The sequence below is a fragment of the Electrona antarctica genome (genome assembly GCF_951216825.1).
Source record: "Electrona antarctica genome assembly, chromosome: 12".
Taxonomy (NCBI): domain Eukaryota; kingdom Metazoa; phylum Chordata; class Actinopteri; order Myctophiformes; family Myctophidae; genus Electrona; species Electrona antarctica.
In genome coordinates, this window is record NC_136793.1 from 30656012 (window position 1) to 30675577 (window position 19566).

The 19566-nt window shown below is 39.4% G+C and overlaps 3 protein-coding genes across 10 annotated transcripts in view; 2 read left to right on the forward strand and 1 right to left on the reverse strand.

Moving 5' to 3' along the window:
• clip1a (CAP-GLY domain containing linker protein 1a) overlaps window positions 1-4095 on the forward strand; it is a 35147-nt gene extending 31052 nt beyond the window's left edge. For 7 of the 8 annotated variants that reach the window (XM_079515262.1, XM_079515259.1, XM_079515263.1 and 4 more), the window contains 2 exons: window positions 2114-2241; window positions 3203-4095. In XM_079515262.1, coding sequence (XP_079371388.1) covers window positions 2114-2241; window positions 3203-3431 — 357 coding nt within the window. In that variant the 3' untranslated portion in view covers window positions 3432-4095. Of the gene's footprint in view, window positions 1-573; window positions 1186-1229; window positions 1601-2113; window positions 2242-3202 lie in introns of those variants that run through there. The other variant, XR_013791197.1, reaches the window with a different exon arrangement.
• On the reverse strand, window positions 3671-13164 carry LOC306934378 (leucine-rich repeat-containing protein 43-like; the record flags this gene model as incomplete). The annotated part of the gene is made up of 12 exons (XM_079516947.1): window positions 3671-4909; window positions 6167-6263; window positions 6424-6618; window positions 7243-7332; window positions 7745-7884; window positions 8354-8519; window positions 8778-8941; window positions 9454-9692; window positions 11668-11807; window positions 12040-12150; window positions 12692-12946; window positions 13078-13164. 12 exons carry the CDS (start codon window positions 13162-13164, stop codon window positions 4755-4757), a joined length of 1839 nt encoding a protein of 612 aa, XP_079373073.1. The 3' UTR covers window positions 3671-4754.
• A 1835-nt stretch (window positions 13165-14999) lies between these two features.
• gtf2h3 (general transcription factor IIH, polypeptide 3) lies at window positions 15000-18941 on the forward strand. Its single transcript, XM_079515407.1, has 13 exons — window positions 15000-15294; window positions 15464-15543; window positions 15635-15741; window positions 15845-15984; window positions 16332-16394; window positions 16514-16543; window positions 17081-17109; window positions 17191-17265; window positions 17353-17406; window positions 17615-17683; window positions 17788-17923; window positions 18047-18083; window positions 18531-18941. Exons 1-13 carry the CDS (start codon window positions 15285-15287, stop codon window positions 18598-18600), a joined length of 900 nt encoding a protein of 299 aa, XP_079371533.1. The 5' UTR covers window positions 15000-15284; the 3' UTR covers window positions 18601-18941.
• The last annotated feature ends 625 nt before the right edge of the window (window positions 18942-19566 follow it).

Here is a 19566-nt window from a genome sequence, read left to right on the forward strand (position 1 = left end):
TTATGCAAAAAATAATCGAAATTGGAGTTGGGTGGTTTCCTTCTGACAGCATCGAAAATATGCATGTTTTGGGCAGCGGTATGGAAAGAGTTTTTCTGAACACTTTTTATCAGTATTGTGGCATTCGACCATATCTCTTATGTCTGCCATGTAGTGTCTTAATTATATTTGAAGTCACTGTAGATCTTCAGATAAAGAAGTCACTGTAGATCTTCAGATAAAAGACAAAGAAAGTGTAATCCACAGTTATTGCAGAGGTAAAATTAGATTTTAAAAGATGAAAATGTAAAAGTTTACCTACACAACATTACCAGCTTCCTTCATTTTCTTTCAGGAATAATTTATTGGACATGTCAATTAGGTGCTACAGTATTATGATAGGTTAGCTGAAGCTCTTCATTGACTTCTCCAGCTTCTGTTTTGGTTAATTGGTTAGTATTTTCTGTTAGTGATGGCATGCTATGCTGTCTGCCATCTAATTCAAATCTCAATTTTGTCTTTTCCCCTTCCTTTTTTCTAATCCTTAATTTTCCTCTCCTCCTCCCCTGTCTCTGATGTTTATTCCACCATCAGGCAGCGGTTTGTTACTGTTTTTCATCAGCTTCACTTGTGCATGTTTGTGTGTCTGTTGATATCACAGAGGCTCTTGTTTTGCACTCTCACATTCTGAAGATGATGTGTAAAATTCACTATTTGTTGGTGGCTAAAACCATTTGCTGTCTTTCAAAGGCAAATCAGGCTCTACCATGGGTGTCAGAACTCGGAAGCCAAAATTGTCCCATCCGCATTCTGGCTCAGACGGCCATACAATATGTAGCTTTAGAAATGTATGAGATTGTTGAGGAGGTAAAGGTTGAGACACTCAATCTGTCAGGGAACAATATTACACACAAAGCTGAGCTCACGTGGTGATGTATAGGTTTGCCTTACACTGTATGATGTTGGCTGTCGTAGTTATGTTTCAGACTTCTACATTGTGTCAAAAACACGTCTCTAAAGTTTCTCGACTACAATTCTCAGCTATTGATGACCTAACGAATACATCTCCCAGTACACATGCGTCCACCTCCTGGTGCCACTGGCGCACAACTCTCCTTTAAACTGGCCTACCAGCATGCACACTTAAGCCTCTCCAATTGATCCAGAATGCTGCAGCTTGCTTGGTCTTCAACCAAAAATTCTCACGTACAGCAGGCAGCGACTGGGAGCCAATGGAGGGAGCAGAGAAGGGGGGAGCCCTTCTCTGCTCCCTCCATTGGCTCCCAGTCACTGCCTGCACAGAGTACAAAACTCTGATGCTGGCCTTCAAAGCAACCAAAGGTATGGCACCCTTATATCTTGCAAGTCTGATCGGACCCTACAAAAGCCCAGCTCAGATCAGCCAATGCAGGGAAGGTGGAAGTACATTCACCAAAAATGCCAGGACAACAGCTCCACACGTCCCAAACTCTTCTCCCTTCTGGCTCTAAAACTATGGAATGCACTTCCCATTGCAATCAGAACTGCAGACTCACTCCAAATCTTCCGCCGTAGTCTGAAAACCCACCTGTTCAAACTCCATCTTAACCCGTAGCACTTGCCCTAGCCTCAATGTTTTATTCTTGCTTACTGTAAATCGCTCGGGATTAAGAGTGTCTGCTTAAATGCCTAAATTGTACATAACATCGTTGCATTGGATTTTTTCTTTCTGAAAGAAAAAATGGTTGCCAAACAAAATAAATAACACACTGATTACAAATGTCTCTGTAGTGACTCACATGATTTCCTACTGTGTAGCTTCCAACACTACCCCGGGTACCACTGCAGAATTTGTTCAGTTTTCTCCAAACAGACATTGTGACATGTACATGACCAACATTGTACAGTGTGAGTGTGCAAACACCTTAAGGGGTTTGTTTTTTATTTAAGGTGTCTAGGCAGTGTTGAGGTTTTCTGTAGTCCTTGTAATAGGATAGGTTAACTTCCAATTTATGCCCAAAATAATTACTGGTAGCTGGGTTTACATTACATACATGCATTGGACATCGGATCTATCTATTCAATCTATTAAGAAAAAAACTTAAGTGATAGTTTTCATTATCTAATGGGTAATTAGTTTTGTTTTCATTTGCAGGTTGATTTCTTGAATACAGTCATCGTTGACCTACAGCGGAAGAATGAGGAACTCAAGGGCAAGCTAGAGAAATTGGCGGCGGCTGCTCTGAACGGGAATAATGGCAACGAGCTGGATAACTATGACCGGTGAGCCTACAGTGCTACAGCTTACATTAGGCGCCTAATGTACGAACAAAATTCAAAAATACAAAATCACATGTGAGGAGAGACATTATTGTAATTTGTAAATGCTCTCCCTAGACCAACTGTAGGAGTTAGCAGTAGACTAGTGACTAGAATAAATGGGGAATCGGGTAAGCAGTGACAAGGGACTAGAACAGTGTTTCCCAAACAATGGGTTGGGATCCATTTGTGGGTGATTGACCCATTTATATTGGTCACAAATGGGTAAATATACCCTTTTTCTTACATTTAAAAATAATATTTCAAAAGCTTTTCATAAAACTTTAGACTAGAATATGTGGGGAATCGGGTATTGGCTAAATTGGGAGAAAAAGATGGTCAAGTGGGAATTGGCAAACACATTTAAACCATCAGACATTTATATGATATAATAATATTTTCATTGATGCTGTATTTACAGCACTTTGTAGTTTTACTGACAGTGGTTCTTAACCAGTTGGTCCCCAGCTAAATTATGGAAAGTTGGTAACCAAATCGACACTTAAAGATCTTTAACTCTTGAGAGTGTAAAATGAAACCAAATGGGCACTTAACTGGTCCATTTGGTTTCATTTGAACCTCTCGAGTAATTATTTTGTTAAACATCGTCATTACTGTCTTAAATTACAAGTCTACACAATTAGAATGTAAAATAATTGTTATTTTCATCAACATTTGCCCGTTATCTCTCATATGGTACCACATTGATACTGTACAGCATGGTATCTCTCCTATGGTACCAACATCAATACAACGTGGAATTGTGGAGAAATCTTATCCAACGATAACAAAATATTATTTTGTTTTGGGGTCTGCAAGGCTAAATCTCATCAAATGGTGGTCCGTGGCTCAAATGCTGAATAAATAATGGACCTTGATATGAAACGGGTTGAAAACGGCTGACATAAACGACTTCTATTTGCAGTTCAAACAAGGAGCCAGTCAAGAAGAAACTACCACCGAGACTGTTCTGTGACATCTGCGACTGCTTTGACCTCCACGATACCGAGGACTGCCCCACACAGATGCAGATGCCAGACTCTCCGCCACATACCGCGTACCATGGCAGTAAAGGTGAAGAACGCCCATACTGCGATATCTGTGAGGCCTTTGGCCACTATACCGAATCCTGTAACGACGACCAGACCTTCTGAAACCTTCCCAGGAACATTGTTGGCACAATCAAGATATTTGCACATTAATTGGAATATATGCGGTGCCCATGGGCGTGTTGGTAATGTGTGCGTCTGTGTGCTTGTTTTTGCCAAGCATCTTTAATGTCGAAGCCAGCCCTTAAGCGCTCTTATGGGAGAACTGTCTCCTTGAAGTCAGTACCCAAGAATTTACATTGCAGATAATTAAAATATAGATGTATTGTAATTAAATGGGTGACTTTGGTTTTTATGGGGGGGGGGGGGGGGGGGCATGGGAAATTGTTGCTATGTTCAGTAGTGTGGGTGAGAAGATACTTTAGGTAAAGAAAGGTCTCCCACACATCTGTTAACTTATCAGTATCCTAACGGTTTGCACATGTCAAGGGGTGACAGATGTAATGTAATATCAGAAAAGGTGTTTATTTGAAACTGTAAATGACTTGATTATTAAAAAGGTGTCGGTTTGCGCAACCAATTAAATAAAGTTTGTATTTATATTCCACAAATGCTAACATTACCATTTTACTAACAAAACATTGCTGTCGTGCAGAAACCTTGTATCTCCATATTTAAACTTTGTTGTCATAAATTAATGGCCTACTTCGTACAAGAGAGTTGTGCAAAAGTAGCTATTTTGAAAAAAAAGTGAGTTTTTAAAAATAAATCTTTAACCAATAAAGTATTACTAAATAACTACATTGGATCTATTGGAACACAAGTTATTTTTCCCATATCCTGAAAAGTATTTTCGGACCTAGTTTTGGACCTACAAGGTTTCCACCTGACTGACTATGTACTACAGCCATGGAATTGGACACAAAATGAAAACATGAATGAAATCATGACTTTTACTCCGCTACATTTCAAATGGAGATCTTGTACACAACACACATTGTGAGCTTGTAGATCAGCTATTTTCATTCACATTTTCCCAGCTTTTTATTTTCATTTTGGGTGAAATGTTGATAGAATTCATACTTTTGAATACTTGAGTATTTGCTGGAATATTGTCCACCACTGCAACTGCCTCAGGTTTGTAACAAAAGGTGAGACGGGCACAAAATGTGCTGTACAAACAAGTTATTGTGTATCTCATTACTTCCGGTATAGGAGACAGGGTCATGCTTAATTTATACTCTCCATTGCACAATGGGGAGTATATATAAAAACATGCTGAAAAGCTGTGTGTGTGTTCACCTAGACAGGGTCTAACACAAATTTTGAGCTGATTCAATTTATCCCCCGGGCCATCCAGGTTAAAATTCTGGGTAGGAGAGGAAAGTTACATAGTGCTGCTTTAAGTAATAATACTGAAAGAGCACATTATTGTGGCAAAAGTTGATGGGCTCCAGATGCTGACTGCCATTTCTCTAGCTGCACTGTGAACTCCACACTTAATGTTTCATGTTGGACGGGAGCAGCGGAGTCCTCTATGATGTGGACATCAGCATCACTTTCCTTTAGTCCTTTGCCTTTACCTATACAGGAAAGTGAGAGGAGGTTGTTGTGTTTCAACTGAGACAAACATTGTATGAGAAAATATCAAAGGTTAAGGTAAAGTACAAACCTTACAAACGAGAATACAAACGAGAATACAAACGAGAATTGCATGAAAGGTGTGAGCTCAGCCTTAGGCTGAGCTCACACCTTTCATGCAATTCTCTGTGCTCGTTGGGTGTTGTGTCATGGCCGCCCAGCGGCCCAATGCATTTCCAATGGAGGTCACATGGTTTGACCCAACATTGTGTTGTGTGAGGGGGAGGGGCGCAGTCGTCCGCCCCTCCCCCTCACACAACACAATGTTGGGTCAAACCATGTGACCTCCATTGGAAATGCATTGGGCCGCTGGGCGGCCATGACACAACACCCAACGAGCACAGAGAATTGCATTAACCGTGTGAGTGCACCCTTAGGCTGAGCTCACACCTTTCATGCAATTCTCTGTGCTCGTTGGGTGTTGTGTCATGGCCGCCCAGCGGCCCAATGCATTTCCAATGGAGGTCACATGGTTTGACCCAACATTGTGTTGTGTGAGGGGGAGGGGAGCAGCGAATGCGCCCCTCCCCCTCACACAACACAATGTTGGGTCAAACCATGTGACCTCCATTGGAAATACATTGGGCGGCCATGACACAACACAACATGCATCCAACGAGCATCCAACGAGCACAGAATTGCATGAAAGGTGTGAGCTCAGCCTTAGTCAGTGGTGGACAATAACAAAGTACAAAGTATTTTACTGCATTTGAGTATCTGAACTTGAGTATTTGGATTTTTGGATACTTGTGACTTTCACTCCACTACATTTCAAAGACAAATATTCATATTTTTGAAATGTATTGGAATTTTGGGTGGACATTTAACATTTTGAATACAGCAATGCAAAAACGTACTTTGTAATTTATATTTTTGAAAAGCATTTTTAAAAGCATGAAATTTTGAATACATGAGTATTTTTACTCCAAAGATACTTTGACAAGTTTGACTCAAGTACTGGAGTTGAGTACTTTGGTTCACCACTGTTTAAAAGCTATCTATGATCCCAGAAAGTTCCAAGTTTGATTGTTTTGACTAGAAATACAGGATGTCTTCGTTCCTCTAAGATTAACTTAAAGTAAAGGAAAACAAATTATGACATGTCCCAAACTGATGAGATGGTGATGGATTACAAATTTGGAGATGTCTTAATGATGTGAACTTAGTGCATGCATAAAGGATCTTGGGTTTATGCTCACCTTTGGAAACTGCTGTATTCTTCTGTCCAACGGTGCTGTCTCTACCTGACTTGGATTTCTTGTCCTTTTTGTCATCTTTGATTCTCTTTGCTGAATCCTAAAATAACATTTTTTAAATCAACTTGTCTAAGTCTGTTTTGGGGTTTGTTAACTCGCTTTATATCTAGACCTTTTATAATTGTAATGATTTAAAAATGACAAAGTGACATGTTTTGGCATTGTACTCCAAATGTACAGTATGTGTACAAATTACCTACCTTTTCCACTGGTTCCATAGCCCTCATGCTGGGCTCTGTGACCAGGACACCCACAATGTCAACTTTATGACTTTGTTTGACCAGGTCCTGGAGAGGCACATGGACAGACCTGAGGACTGTTCTGATGGGCGTGTCCTGGACCATGTCAATTACACACTTCTTCTTTCTGTCTTTGGAGCTAGCTTTGAGTGGAGCCTGCATGGGCACAATATCAAAATCATCTGATAAAATAATTTCATGAAGCTGATCCTTTCATCCTGATTGTGATCTTTTTTTTTTAAATACTATTTTATTATCTTGCCTGCTTGAATATTTGGCCCGTTTTGTAGCTACTATTTTGGATGTTACTTGTAGCACACTTTGGCAGAGTCTGCCACACTAACATGATAGATGTAGGCCTATGTGACAAATAAAGTAAAAACTGTCCAACATCATATCCTCTAAGGTCGGAACGGCAATATCACTACCCCCACTATGGCACCCCATTAAAGGCAGTAGCTATATTTTCAGGTGTCTTGTGCCCAATTCATGTATTTCTTCAGTGTTCTTTTTAGGGTCAAACACCTGTAGCTGTATTGATGCCCCTATCAATGTAATACCGGCCTTGTTGCATCTAGTCAGCTAGTTCACATCTTGCCAGTGACAACAGACCAGTCAGTTCACTGGTCAGCCTCTACTTGTAACCTGCCACCCAAACTGCAGCTACCTGCTGCTATATTCAGAATGTAAACCTCTGATCTATTTCTCATTCTTTATTTAATTAATTCATATTTAATCCCCCCCCCTTCCAAAGAAGATATAATAGTATTATAACCTCACTTCTTTCCCTTTTGTTGCTTTCTTGTCTTTCTGGCTTTGGGTGGGTTTGGTCAATGGGACTTCTGAAGCAGGTGCAGGCCAAGAAAAGACCTACAATGTGAAAGATGAACATAATCATATAACAGTATAAATTATATATGTATATAACATACAGTATATACATTTACTATATACTATATCAGTATATACAGTATATATATTTTTATATATCATATTGTATTTAATAACCTGCTTTTAAATCTCCCTACTTCAATATGTGACTGTTTTTAACTTGTGCTTTATTTCACTGCTTGTGTGTTATATATTTATGCCTTACTTGTAGATTTGTTTTTATGTTTTATATATGTCTTATGTCTTCATTTTTGATTTTGTGTATGTGATCTCGGCAGCACTGCAAATGAGGGTGAACCTCAATGCTTTTTCGAGAATAAATAAAGGTTTCAATCAATATGTCTACCATGCCATATAAATGTTATCACAGCTCAACTCTAATATTCTGTACCTTTTCCTCCTCTATCCTAAACCAAATTCCTTCATTTAGGAATCTCTTCAAGGAACCAAGATCACCCGCAACGAAAGAACGTGCATGGAGGAAGTCCATGCACTCTGTCCACGTAAGCTTTGATGTACTATGTCTCAACACTATATGAAATAGAACCAGAGGATGCCATTGAGAGTGAGTAAATACACAATGTAAACAAATAACACACAACCCAAAAAAAATAATACATGAATGTTATGCAACATTGTAGCTTAATCTGCTCTAACCAAATTAGAGCAGATTAGGCTACGATGCTGCATGATGGTCAGTCTACCACTGTCTGGCCATAAGTGTACAGAACATGCAGTCTATAACTGTAGAAAACTCACATTGAATCTCAATGCAAGTAATAACGATACAAAAATATTTGAAAATACGACAAATTTCTGTTCTCTTTTAGCATGCTATTACTAACTGAAAAGCAGCTAATATTGGGTGTCACTTGCCCATCTCTCTGCATCCCTGTCTATAAGCTTATTATTATTAACTGACATTAACACAATAAAAAATAAAAGCAGTGAAATTAGATGTCCTCTGAAGAGTGCAGCATAAATAAAAAGAAGTAATTACCAGGTGGCACATGGGTAATTCCTCTAGATTCCATAATCAACGCTGGATTGTCAGTCTTTGACATTTGTCCATAATTCCTGCTTGATTTTTGGTAAATATCAGTGACATCATCTTCCTTTGTATGCAACGTTGCAACCTTGTCTGCTTCAGAGTCACATTTGCCTGGCTATGAGAAAAAGATGATCATAAGAAAACAATATAGCAAAGGTTAGGATAACTCATTCAAATTACATTTAAATTTCCATCTAATCGTTAATATTTTATGTGACCCACTTTCCGCTATAGGCTTTGACTTTCCACATCAACAAAATCAAGTTGAACATTGTCCCGCATTGTTTTAACTAAAGGAACCCCTGTGGCTGTCATCACAAAAATACAATACAAAAGCACTTAAATAGTACAAGGCAAATTTGAGAAGGGTTACCGTGTCAGCAAATGGTTGGTTACTCAGGAACTCGTATGTAACACAATAGCTGTAAGAGATGACAGGGTATTCTGGGGTGTTCTCATCCACAGATAAATGGGGGTCTGGGATTCCTCTGATCCTACCCACTCTTACTGTCGCTACAGCCTGGTCCACGATCAACTCTGTTAACAGAGAGTGACCATTGTGTATGTTTAAAGGTCAAATACATGGCCTAACTGTCAAATCCTGCTCCACCTTAGTGTGAACTGAATTTATAAATTAATTGATGTACAGTATAGATCGATCAATCAAAGAAGAGTGAAGAAAGTCTGGTCTTAAAGTTGAAAATTGGAATTTTAGTGTAGCCTTTCTTTGTGGTTGTATCATTGTATGGATGCTGTGACAAAGCTATGATGAGGATATGAAAATAGCTATTGCTAAATAAGGAAAACCAGTTAGTGAATGCATATCATGATCTAATGGGTTCAAATCCTCCTCATGATCTTCTTGTCACATACCAAAACAATATACTGTTTTAAATCAAAATAAATAATAATAATAATAATAATCTCTATTCTAATTGAGAGAAGGAGATTATGGGAATATCGCTGAATAGTTATATTAAGTTTAATCTATGTGCTACTATTATTTTATACTCATAATGTAAGAAACATGCAATGCAGATTTGTCTTACTTCTCATTTTGGCAAGTCCTTTGAAATTATGCCGGTCTTCTGGGGTGATCAATGAAGCATCAAGGTAGAAAAGTGATGAGAGACTGTCTACAATGAATCCTGGGTAGGAAGGTGTCAGTGTAAGGGGGTTCCCTTCAAGCACCAGTGTCCTGAGGCACGGTAGTGTAGTTAAGGCATCCACCAGGGCTTGCTGTAGCTGAAACTCGCACCAACTCAGGTCCAGTGATACTAGCTTTGGCCTGAAATTAATATGGAAAATTATTTCAATTTGTTGATAGAGGTGAAATAAGCATGTTTTGAGAGCGCATGACCACGTACAACTGTGTCTTAGCATCAGTTCTGTAAACATCTGAGTATGGGTTAAATGTTTTAAACAGTTCCACAGGAATAAATAACAATTTATGTTTTCTCTACTGTCGTGCAGTAATTCCTTTCTTCACGCACAATCAGTGGCAGGGAGGAGACACAGGGGTTCACGCTGGTCCAGAGACAGAAGCAAGCACATTCCATCCCGATCACCAACCTTGACTATGCAGATTACATTGCCCTGGTCTCCGAGACCGGTAGCATGTCATTGTTCCGACCTCCCCTTAGTACGACCGACATAGGCCACATAGGTCGCTAACCCTAACCTCAGTCTCAACCGGCCACTTAGGTTGCTAACCCTAACCTCAGTCTTAACCGGCCACGTAGGTTGGACTAACGGGATGTCAGGGCAGTCCCTGCACAATTGGCCTAAAGTTCAATGTAAACAAACCAAAAGTAATGGCATTTAACATGTAAGACAAACCATTGCTTCTGCCACCTCGAGGCAATCAAGGACAAATATCTCAGTGCCTGGACTACCTTGACAGAACAGGATCTCAAGGTTCGGACTCCGGAGGGCACTGGAATGCTTTGTATATACTGTATATGGGATGAGGAGAGTGTGTAAATCTGACATAGATGAGATGACCTCAAGAGACAGCTGTTTGAGGCTACAGAACAATCAGTACTGCTGTACAGGGCAGATATATGGACAGCAGCAGCAGAAAAAGACCCTGGACTGCCTCTACACAAGAATGCTACAAATGGCACTTGATGTCACATGGGTGGACCGTGGACCTCTATGGAGGCCTCCTGCGGGTCATGGGCACGGTCAGGGAGAGAAGAATGAGGCTGGCTGGTCACTGTGTCTCGCACCCAGAACTGGTGGCGAGCGTACTAACGCTGTGGGATTGATTGATTGATTGATTGATTGAAATATTTATTTAGTTTGCAGAATTACAGTACATTTCAAGCACACACTCAATACAAAGACTGTTAACTGTGAGCATTACACTTGTTTACAAGAGGGTCCACCTTGTTCAATTCATCAAAATATTTAGAGACGTACAAATAGACACTTTTATATAGTCAAAGAACAGAACAGGAATTCATCATAAAGGAGGTAAAAAGGGAAAAGAAACATATACAGTGAGGGGAAAAAGGGGCGAAAATAATTTAGTCCCTTGTTTGTACCGAATCTGGGTTGTACATGGTTCGTTGCACTCCCTCTGGTGTTGTGGGTGTGGACTTGTTAACATTAAGGAAGTATCTAGACAGGTACATGGGTATCTTGGTGGTGTATCGAAACTTGTGGACCAGACCCATTGCAAGATGCTGTACTGTACTCTGTCGTCGACCCTAACTTCCCTAAGCCATTCCAGCCTGTCAAAGTGGGCAGGGGTGAGGTAGGTTCTGGGGGTGCATCATCCAGTGTTCGTTGCACCCCCTCTTATTTCAGTTACCGGGAACACACTTCATATGTGGCAACAGTGGCATGAGTATTCAAATGAATATACAATGAAAATGCATGCGTGTGTGTGTGTGTGTGATAGTGTGTGTGTGATAGCAATCTGAGTTCCCAGGCGTTTTCGCCACTAAGGGAGTGAGAAAAACCATATAGCTTGTGCCATATAGAGCTTGGATTGCCGGCCTGTACACACCAGTGGCTCAGGAGGTTGAGTGAGTGGGTGAGTTTGGTGAGTTGAGTGATCCTCGGAAGGATCCTAGTTCGTCACCTAGTTTGTCACCTCCTGGCTGCATGAAAGTGTCGTTGAGCAAGAACTACTCCTGATGAGCAGGTGACTTGCATGGTTTCCTCCACCGTTGGGGAGTGAATGTGTGTGAATGAAATGCACATTGTAATGCACCGTTGAATTTGCCTTCATGTCTTTGTCTGTGACGACTAACCAGAATGCTCCTGTAAGGTAGCGGATATCTTCCTGGGAACCCAGTCTGTTTGAACCCAGCCCCAGATGTTGCAATTCAGGACATTGGTGGTGAGTTAGACCTTTAAGACTCGACACCTGGTTGGCATGAAGCTCCAAAACCTTTGAAGGAAAAACAACAACAATAAAGAATAGGATTCTTGCAGGTGAATGAGATCAAGTGGAATTGAGGTACTAAAAACTAACAAAAACAATAAAGACTTAATTTTTTACTTTATGCAAACACACACCAGGCATCCACATCACCCAACCACGGAACTTGATGTCCACTTTCCATCATTCTTTCTCCATTTCACCCACCTCATTCTAGTAAACATGTTGAACTGTAACTCACTCTCAAAGAGCAGGGGAGATGCTCTGCTTGGAGTTCTGAGATTTTGTTGGCACTTAGCACCAATTCCTCTAGGTTAGAGAACTTTAACAGGCCATCATCAATGATGAATACCTGTTACAAGAAACAACAATGGTTAAATACAAAGTATAAGTTTTGAAAAGGTGGGAAATATTAAGTGAGTTTCAGTGATCTAATTTGAATAGCAGTGACATCATTAAATTATATTTGAGCATACAGTATTCCTGTAGAAGATTATTATGTGGGTGATGATTTGAGCTATAGAGATGGCTGAGTCTCTGAGACATTTGTAGGGAATATTGTCATGGCCAGTGGCCTTGTTGGGTTGCAGGGCAGAGTGGGAGGGCATTTTGTTAACCAGCGTTGTTGCTATATTTGTAAAGAAGATGTTTAAGTAGTTGGCCACATCAAGCTTGTCAGTGATGAGAGTGTCGTTCGATTTGATGTTTATGTTTGTAAATCTGGTTTTCAGTTTCTGACCGCAGCCTAGTTGGTTGTTGAGTAGCTTAATTCCAGAGCTCCCAAGGATTGTTTTTGTTTTCCTCTGCTTTATCATTACATTTCTTTTTGCAGATTTGGTCATGGCAGTTACAATGTTTCTTTGCTTGTTTCGTTGGGTTTTTGGTATACTCACACCCTTGTCTACAATGCGTAGGGTACGAAAATAGTTGTAAATGAAGTTGTCATGAAGGCATTCACATCTTTGTACAGACAGCTGTCTCAAGCTGGGAACTTGAGGGCTCCATGATCCTTTAAGTTGCCATGGGGAGTGGGGGCAGGTCAGTAAATCAATGAGGGCCTCTTGGCCCTCTTTATCTGCTCCCTCCCGGCTCTCATCTGGCTCTGTGTAGCCCCAGCTCTGTTCTTCAAATAGGCTACTGTTGGCCTTCTGTGAACAAAGCCACAAAAATGTTTACTATCACTAAATTTAATTTCATTCTGATCCAATGGATACACATTTTCCACAGAGTCTTTTATTAGTTCTAATGTGGAAAATGTCACAAAATGTAATTGACTCACCCAACTGCCATGTCCACAAGGAAAGTCCTTCAGGCAGAGGCTGTGAAGCTGCTTTTCCAACACAGAAGAAAGCAAATGAGAATCCATTTGCATGCTTCCGAGTTGGAGACAGATCGTTTATTCCGACTTGTCCCCTTATCGCACAAATGCAGCCAGAAACACCGTATACGTAACTTCTATATCTATTTAATTATAAATAGGGCCTCCGTAAATAGGGCCTCCGTTGGCTGTTTACATTATAGGCTATATAGGTTGCCTGGCAACTCTAGAGAAAACAAACACCAGGAACATTACACCATTTGCCCCCTTCTTTGAGATCAGTCTTTGGAAAACAGACAACTTTAACTAAACAAAATCATATCAACTGAGCATCTAGACATGGGCAATCAATTATATTAACAAATAAGTCCTGGAAATTAAAAATCTGATGTGAAAGAAACATTTACATAATAGCCTACCTTTCCATAATAAATCAGGAGCACCCTTTTCTAGTTGCAACTGAAAGTAGTTTATCTTGGAGTGGCTTTCTGAAACTTATTTAATATTTATTAATGTCAAAGTGAACATTTTAAAAAGTAACAACTTAATTCTTGAACCATGAGGTTCAATGTGAATTTACAGACTTTTATCATGCTACTGCATTTTTTAAAAAACTAAATACATACTATTATCCAGAGGTAATCTCCATTTAAATTCATGTGCCAACACAGGTTCTCAAATATCAAAAAATGTGTTTTACGGCGCTATAACAGGCCGTTCTAGAATTTTTTTGATTAGCTGGTAACGGACGGACACACGGACGGACGGAGTGCAAAACATAGTCTCATGATCCCCATGCCTTCGGCCTGGTGGAGACAAATATAATTGAAATGTAAAATAAAGTATTTATCATTTATTGTCTCCACCAGCCAAAGGCATGGGGTGATATAGCACTCTGTCCGTCCGTCCGTCTGTCTGTTACCAGCTAATCTCCGGCACCGTTAACCCGGCCGATGCCAAACTTTGCACACACACTACGTTGAACCTCTGCCCCAAATTTTCCAGAGCGGCCTGTTATAGTGCCACCATAAGGCAGCTTTTAACTTTATTTTTTTATTTATTTTTTACCAATAACTGCACCGATCTGCGTGAAATGTTGCATCCCTAGAGGCCAAGGACAAACCTTTGATCTGCATTTTTCAGATCTGCCTTTTATGCGCCACCATGGGAGGCCGATTTTTGTAAAACACATTTTCTGATATTACTCCTCCAGATTCTGTCCAAAAATCCCGCAAATCGTTACACAGTATCTCTATGTGCTCAAGACAGATCTGTCCAATATTTCATATTCCATCCTAATTGGCTAACATTGGCTAACATCTTTCACGCACATTCCTACTAGGACGGAATATATCCCACCCTTCACATTGGCCTGTTATAGCGCCACCAACAGGCAAAACACATTTTTGGAAGGCATAAGAAGAAATGGCACACTTTTCACATTGGCCTATAGCGCCGCCTGGAGGCCACAACCTGGCCTGACCTGGTGGATACCTTTTTCTAGTTTTATTATTATTTCTTATGTTTTCTGTATAGGCAAAACAAAGGCAACCAAAGATTTAAAATGATAAACTCAAATATTTGCTAAATCATTATTTAGGATACAAAGAACGAGATAATAAGAACGAGCACACTAGTATTCAAACTTTTCAAAGTAATAGCGCCCTGTTCATAGCCTATTGAGATTCTCAACTCGAAACAGTTAATTGAACAGGGTTGAAAACCAAAAATGTTTACATAAATTGGGTCCTTCATGGATGCGTGTTTTCGACTATGGTTTTCAACCATGTCAGTATCTACAACTTATTCACATTTAACAAACTAAATAAAAAATCTGTCATATCAAACAAAATACAGTCAGGCACTAGACGGGTTCACTCACGACCGGTCCGACTGACGTCATCAAGTCGCCGAGTGGTGACGTACTCAGACGTGCCGGTTTTTGTGTTTTGTTAGTATTTTGCATGGTATTTTGGCGTGTTTTGATTTTCAAATGTATGGTGTTTTCACATTTAATTTACTGATATTTTAACATAAGTACCATCTACCATGAAATATAAAGTAAGCTTTGTATTTCTGGCTCTCTAAGCTTTTATCTCATGAAAACTATCAAAGCATCAAGAAACTAACCAGCATCACTCGACTCCTTCCAAGTTTGTCCTCTCGATATGGCTTCGGGTATGCTATGTTAAGTATTGATGATGTGTGCGTATATTGCATTCTGGTGCAGGTGCCCATGCTCTCTGTGCTGATTCGTGAAATTCAGATTACTAGTACATGCTTGACACAAGTGATTGCATTCATTTCAATATGGATTAACTCATGTCCTATGTGATTAAACATGCAGAGGATGAGTTCAATCTACTAGTCATTGTTGTGGATGTAAATCCCATATGGTGGGGTCAACAAGCTCAACGAGATCCGGAGGTAATAACACATGCTGTCAAGAACATCTTCTAAACACCAAGGTTTCTAAATGTTGAGTAAAACCTGTACATTCGATTCCATTTCCTTCTAGTTCACCCTGTCCAAGTGTTTGGATGCTGTCATGGTAGTTGGTAACTCACACATGGTCATGTCCAGGACAAACAAATTGGCTATTATTGCCAGCCACTGTCAAGACAGGTGACTTCAGCACACTTATTTTTAAATGATAAATACAGAATGTATGTTGATGTTTTATTAATGTTGATGCATATCTCCCCCATCTACTTCTCTTATGTCCCAGTTACTTTCTATATCCCAGTAAGAACTGGAAGGCAGGTGGTGGAGATGGAGATGTTCTAGCCTCAAGTGGGGACGGGAAGTATGAACTTCTATCAGTTGCCAATAACCTTATTGCTGAAGAGATAAGGAATGTCATGTCAAGTGAGTGAGTGCCAGTCTGTCATTTGCCATTTTTTCTTTGTAAATTGGACTTAAATTTGAAGTAGCACAGTTCACAGCAGTTTGCTCATATTGATTCACCATTGTTAATTGGCAAGAACAGCTTCAAAACAACCAGCTGTACAAAATATGGGATTTAGATATCAATTATAAATTACCCATTTCAAATGAATTTCTGATGAATAAATATGGGATTTTATGAGTTGCTTAATTAGATTTAAAATAGAAGGCATGGCAAGTTCAATTAATTTGTGTAGGCCTAAACTAGCTCAGGCACTTTACGTTTGTCAACGCCACCTTTTTTCATTATACCAATTTTGTCTTTACAGCTGAAGTAAAGGGACATTCAACTGATACTTTATTGGCTGGATCCCTTGCCAAAGCGCTATGCTGTATCCTTTTCCCTGCACATTTACGTATTCTGTTAGGTTGATGTATTACAATAGGTTTCAACATTGATCACTAAGCCACATCAACTGGCCGTTTCTTTTCTTTTAACTTAAACATTCAGATATTCACAGAGTCACAAAGGAACTGGAAGGTAAATGTAATTATGCTCTCTAGGTCTGTGGTTAACATAAGCCTAAGAGTATTTCATGTTTTATACAACATAAATTACACCAGTTAATTGTGAATATCATAAACCCTTGTTTGTTACAAAGCTTATTTTTATTAATATTTTTATAGAACAGATCTGCCATAAAAACCCATGGGGGTTTTCTATTGACAAGATCTTTAGAGGGCGCAGTGGAGGAACTAAAACATATTTTTTCTTCCGGTGAAATATTTTCTTTTCTGGACAAAGTGCATTTTATACGCGTGGTGGGGGGCTCAGAGTTAGCTCAGAGTGCGTCCACTAGGGAAAGTAGGCTTTCAACTCCACAAAATTGTCTTTGTATTGGTGAGTAGCCAAAGTGTTATTTTTATTTTTGCAGCAGTCGACAGGCAGTGTCAATTTCTTTTCAGTTTCATGCGTGCGCAGGCAGTTTAAAGTACCATAGCCAGAGTTAGTTGTAGCCTACAAAAATATGTCATCACTATAACACACTTTTTAAATTATATATATTATTTTCTTTAGCTGGACAAGAAATGAAGTCAAGAATCTTGGTAAGCCCTAAATAGCATCATGATTGCTATTATTACATTCATATAATTTTGAACACAGGCTCAGTATTCTTTGCTTCATAGGTGGTAAAGGCAGCAGAGGACTGTGCTCTCCAGTATATGAACTTCATGAATGTGATTTTTGCTGCTCAAAAGCAGGTAACATATTCAAACTTATCTTCTGTTCTACATCTTTGCACTTACATTCATTCAGTTCACAATTTTTTCTTTTCTATTTTGTTTTAGAATATCTTGATAGATGCCTGTGTGCTAGACTCAGACTCAGGTCTTCTCCAGCAGGTATGTTCTATTCTAAATTCAGATCTAAGAACTGATCTACAAGATCATCATCATCTAACTAAGATCTACCTAAGATAACACCTACAAGGTGTTATGGGCATTTAGTTAATAGAAACTGCAACTGATGCACTTGGTTGTATGGTTTCACATCCATGGTTTCTTATGAAGACTGCAGTCATGTCTTCCACCATTTTTTTTCTCTCACTAGGCTTGTGACATCACTGGGGGCTTATACCTAAAAGTACCACAGAAGATTGCCCTAGCGCAATACCTCTTGGTGAGATTCTACCCCAATGTTATGGTTATGAGAATGTTTAACTTATTTCTATACAGGAAAAAACAAACGTTGGTTATTTATGAATTAAATTACTGTTTCAATAGTGGGTATTTCTGCCTGATGGCGACCAACGCTCACAGCTGGTGCTGCCACCACCTGTACATGTGGACTACAGAGCTGCATGCTTTTGCCATCGTAACCTCATCGAAATTGGTTACGTATGTTCAGTGTGTTTATCAAGTGAGTGTTATATTATATATATTTTTTAAATAAACAAAGAATGTAGCTCATGTACAGTATATCAATACGTGTACAGTATATGGTGATTGTGAAGTAACATAAATAATCCTCTCTCATCTAAAGTATTCTGCAGCTTCAGTCCCATCTGCACAACTTGCGAGTGAGTAGTTTTTATTTATTCGTTCAGCATCATGTTAAAGGACCACTTTTCAACCTATCTTCATATAATAGGTTTTTTTCTACTCGGTCTGTGTCTCATAGGAGGGGTCTGGGCAGTTCAGAAACCCATCCACCAATGACATCATCGACAAGGAATCCAAGCTAATAGAAACTGGCAGGCTTTCTAGTCCTGAAAAGTTGCAATGTAAAAATGGAAGCCATGGTTCTCACGATAATAAAAATCTAAAAAATGTTGTAAAAAAAATCGGCCTAACGATGTCACTGGTGGACGGGTTTCTGAACTGCCCACAGCCCTCCTATGAGACACAGACTGAGTAGGGAAAAAATTGTGTCGTTTTATCATGATTATTAGTGAGGACCTATTATATGAAGAGGTCCTTTAAAAAAACTGCTTGAATGTTGTTCTTTGCATTCCTTTTCCCCCCAGGACTGCCTTTAAAATTCAATTGCCTCCAATAGTGAAGTCAAAGAAGAAGAAAATCAAGCCATCCAACTGAATACTTTGCATTTTAATAATGCCGTTTCTCATTTCATTTTACATAATTTTGTTTGTAATGTCCTACATGGCAGTAGGGGGGGCTAAATGAAAATGTTGACTGACATCCAACTCAACTTTGTTTTGTTAGATAATATGCTTACATCTAGTATTTTTGTATTCAACTTTTTATATTATACTGTATATTGCCAAAACATTTGTGCATAAATATGTGGTATGTTTCAAAGTAATTATATTGTGTACACATACACATACAATATACACACGAAGATTCATATGGCATTATCTGGCAAAAAAATTGACTTGTCAAAGTGCTAGCAATAAATATCTTGAACCTGAGTATTTTATTTTTCCTTCAGTTTTCGGTCCACATAGCTGTGGTCAGCAGCACCTCAATAACACTGGTGCGTTTTCTTTAGCATTCATATTAGAGCAGCACTATGTAACTAACTTTTGTCCAATCTGTAAGGTAGACTGAGTATATTAATACAATATAACTTATACCATTGGGGTGGTTGTATACCTGATATCCCCTGAGCAAGCAGGCTCTATTAGGTAAATGGTAATAAAAATTAAAAAAGTCTACTTGTATAGGAAACCGGGTTCAAATCCGGGGTAGAAGAGGAAAGTTAGTCAGCCGTTTCGACCGTAAATCAACCGATAATTACCTTAATCCTGTCGTTTTGGTCTACTGCCTACTAAAAACGACAAGCCTCCTCATACCCTCCCCTAAACTTAACCGCAAGCATGTCGCAGCGCGGTCCTAATATTAACGCATGTTCGCCAACCTTAATCCTGTCTTCTTTTTTTCAGTCGGCAAGCATGCCCATACTCGTCAAACAATCGTACTGATCCGAACTGATAACTGCGGTCTTGTCCATTGATAACAGTCGAAACGGGTGCCATAGTGCTGCTTTAATCATAAAGCTAGAAGAAATATGGGGGAAGTGATTACTTTAAATGATTG

Excerpts from the sequence above, each read along its gene's own strand:
- gtf2h3 (XM_079515407.1), top strand. Across the intron at positions 16,395-16,513 it reads CCTTGCCAAAGCGCTATGCT|ATATTCACAGAGTCACAAAG; the intron begins GTATCCTTTTCC and ends TTAAACATTCAG. Across the intron at positions 17,266-17,352 it reads TTTTTGCTGCTCAAAAGCAG|AATATCTTGATAGATGCCTG; the intron begins GTAACATATTCA and ends ATTTTGTTTTAG.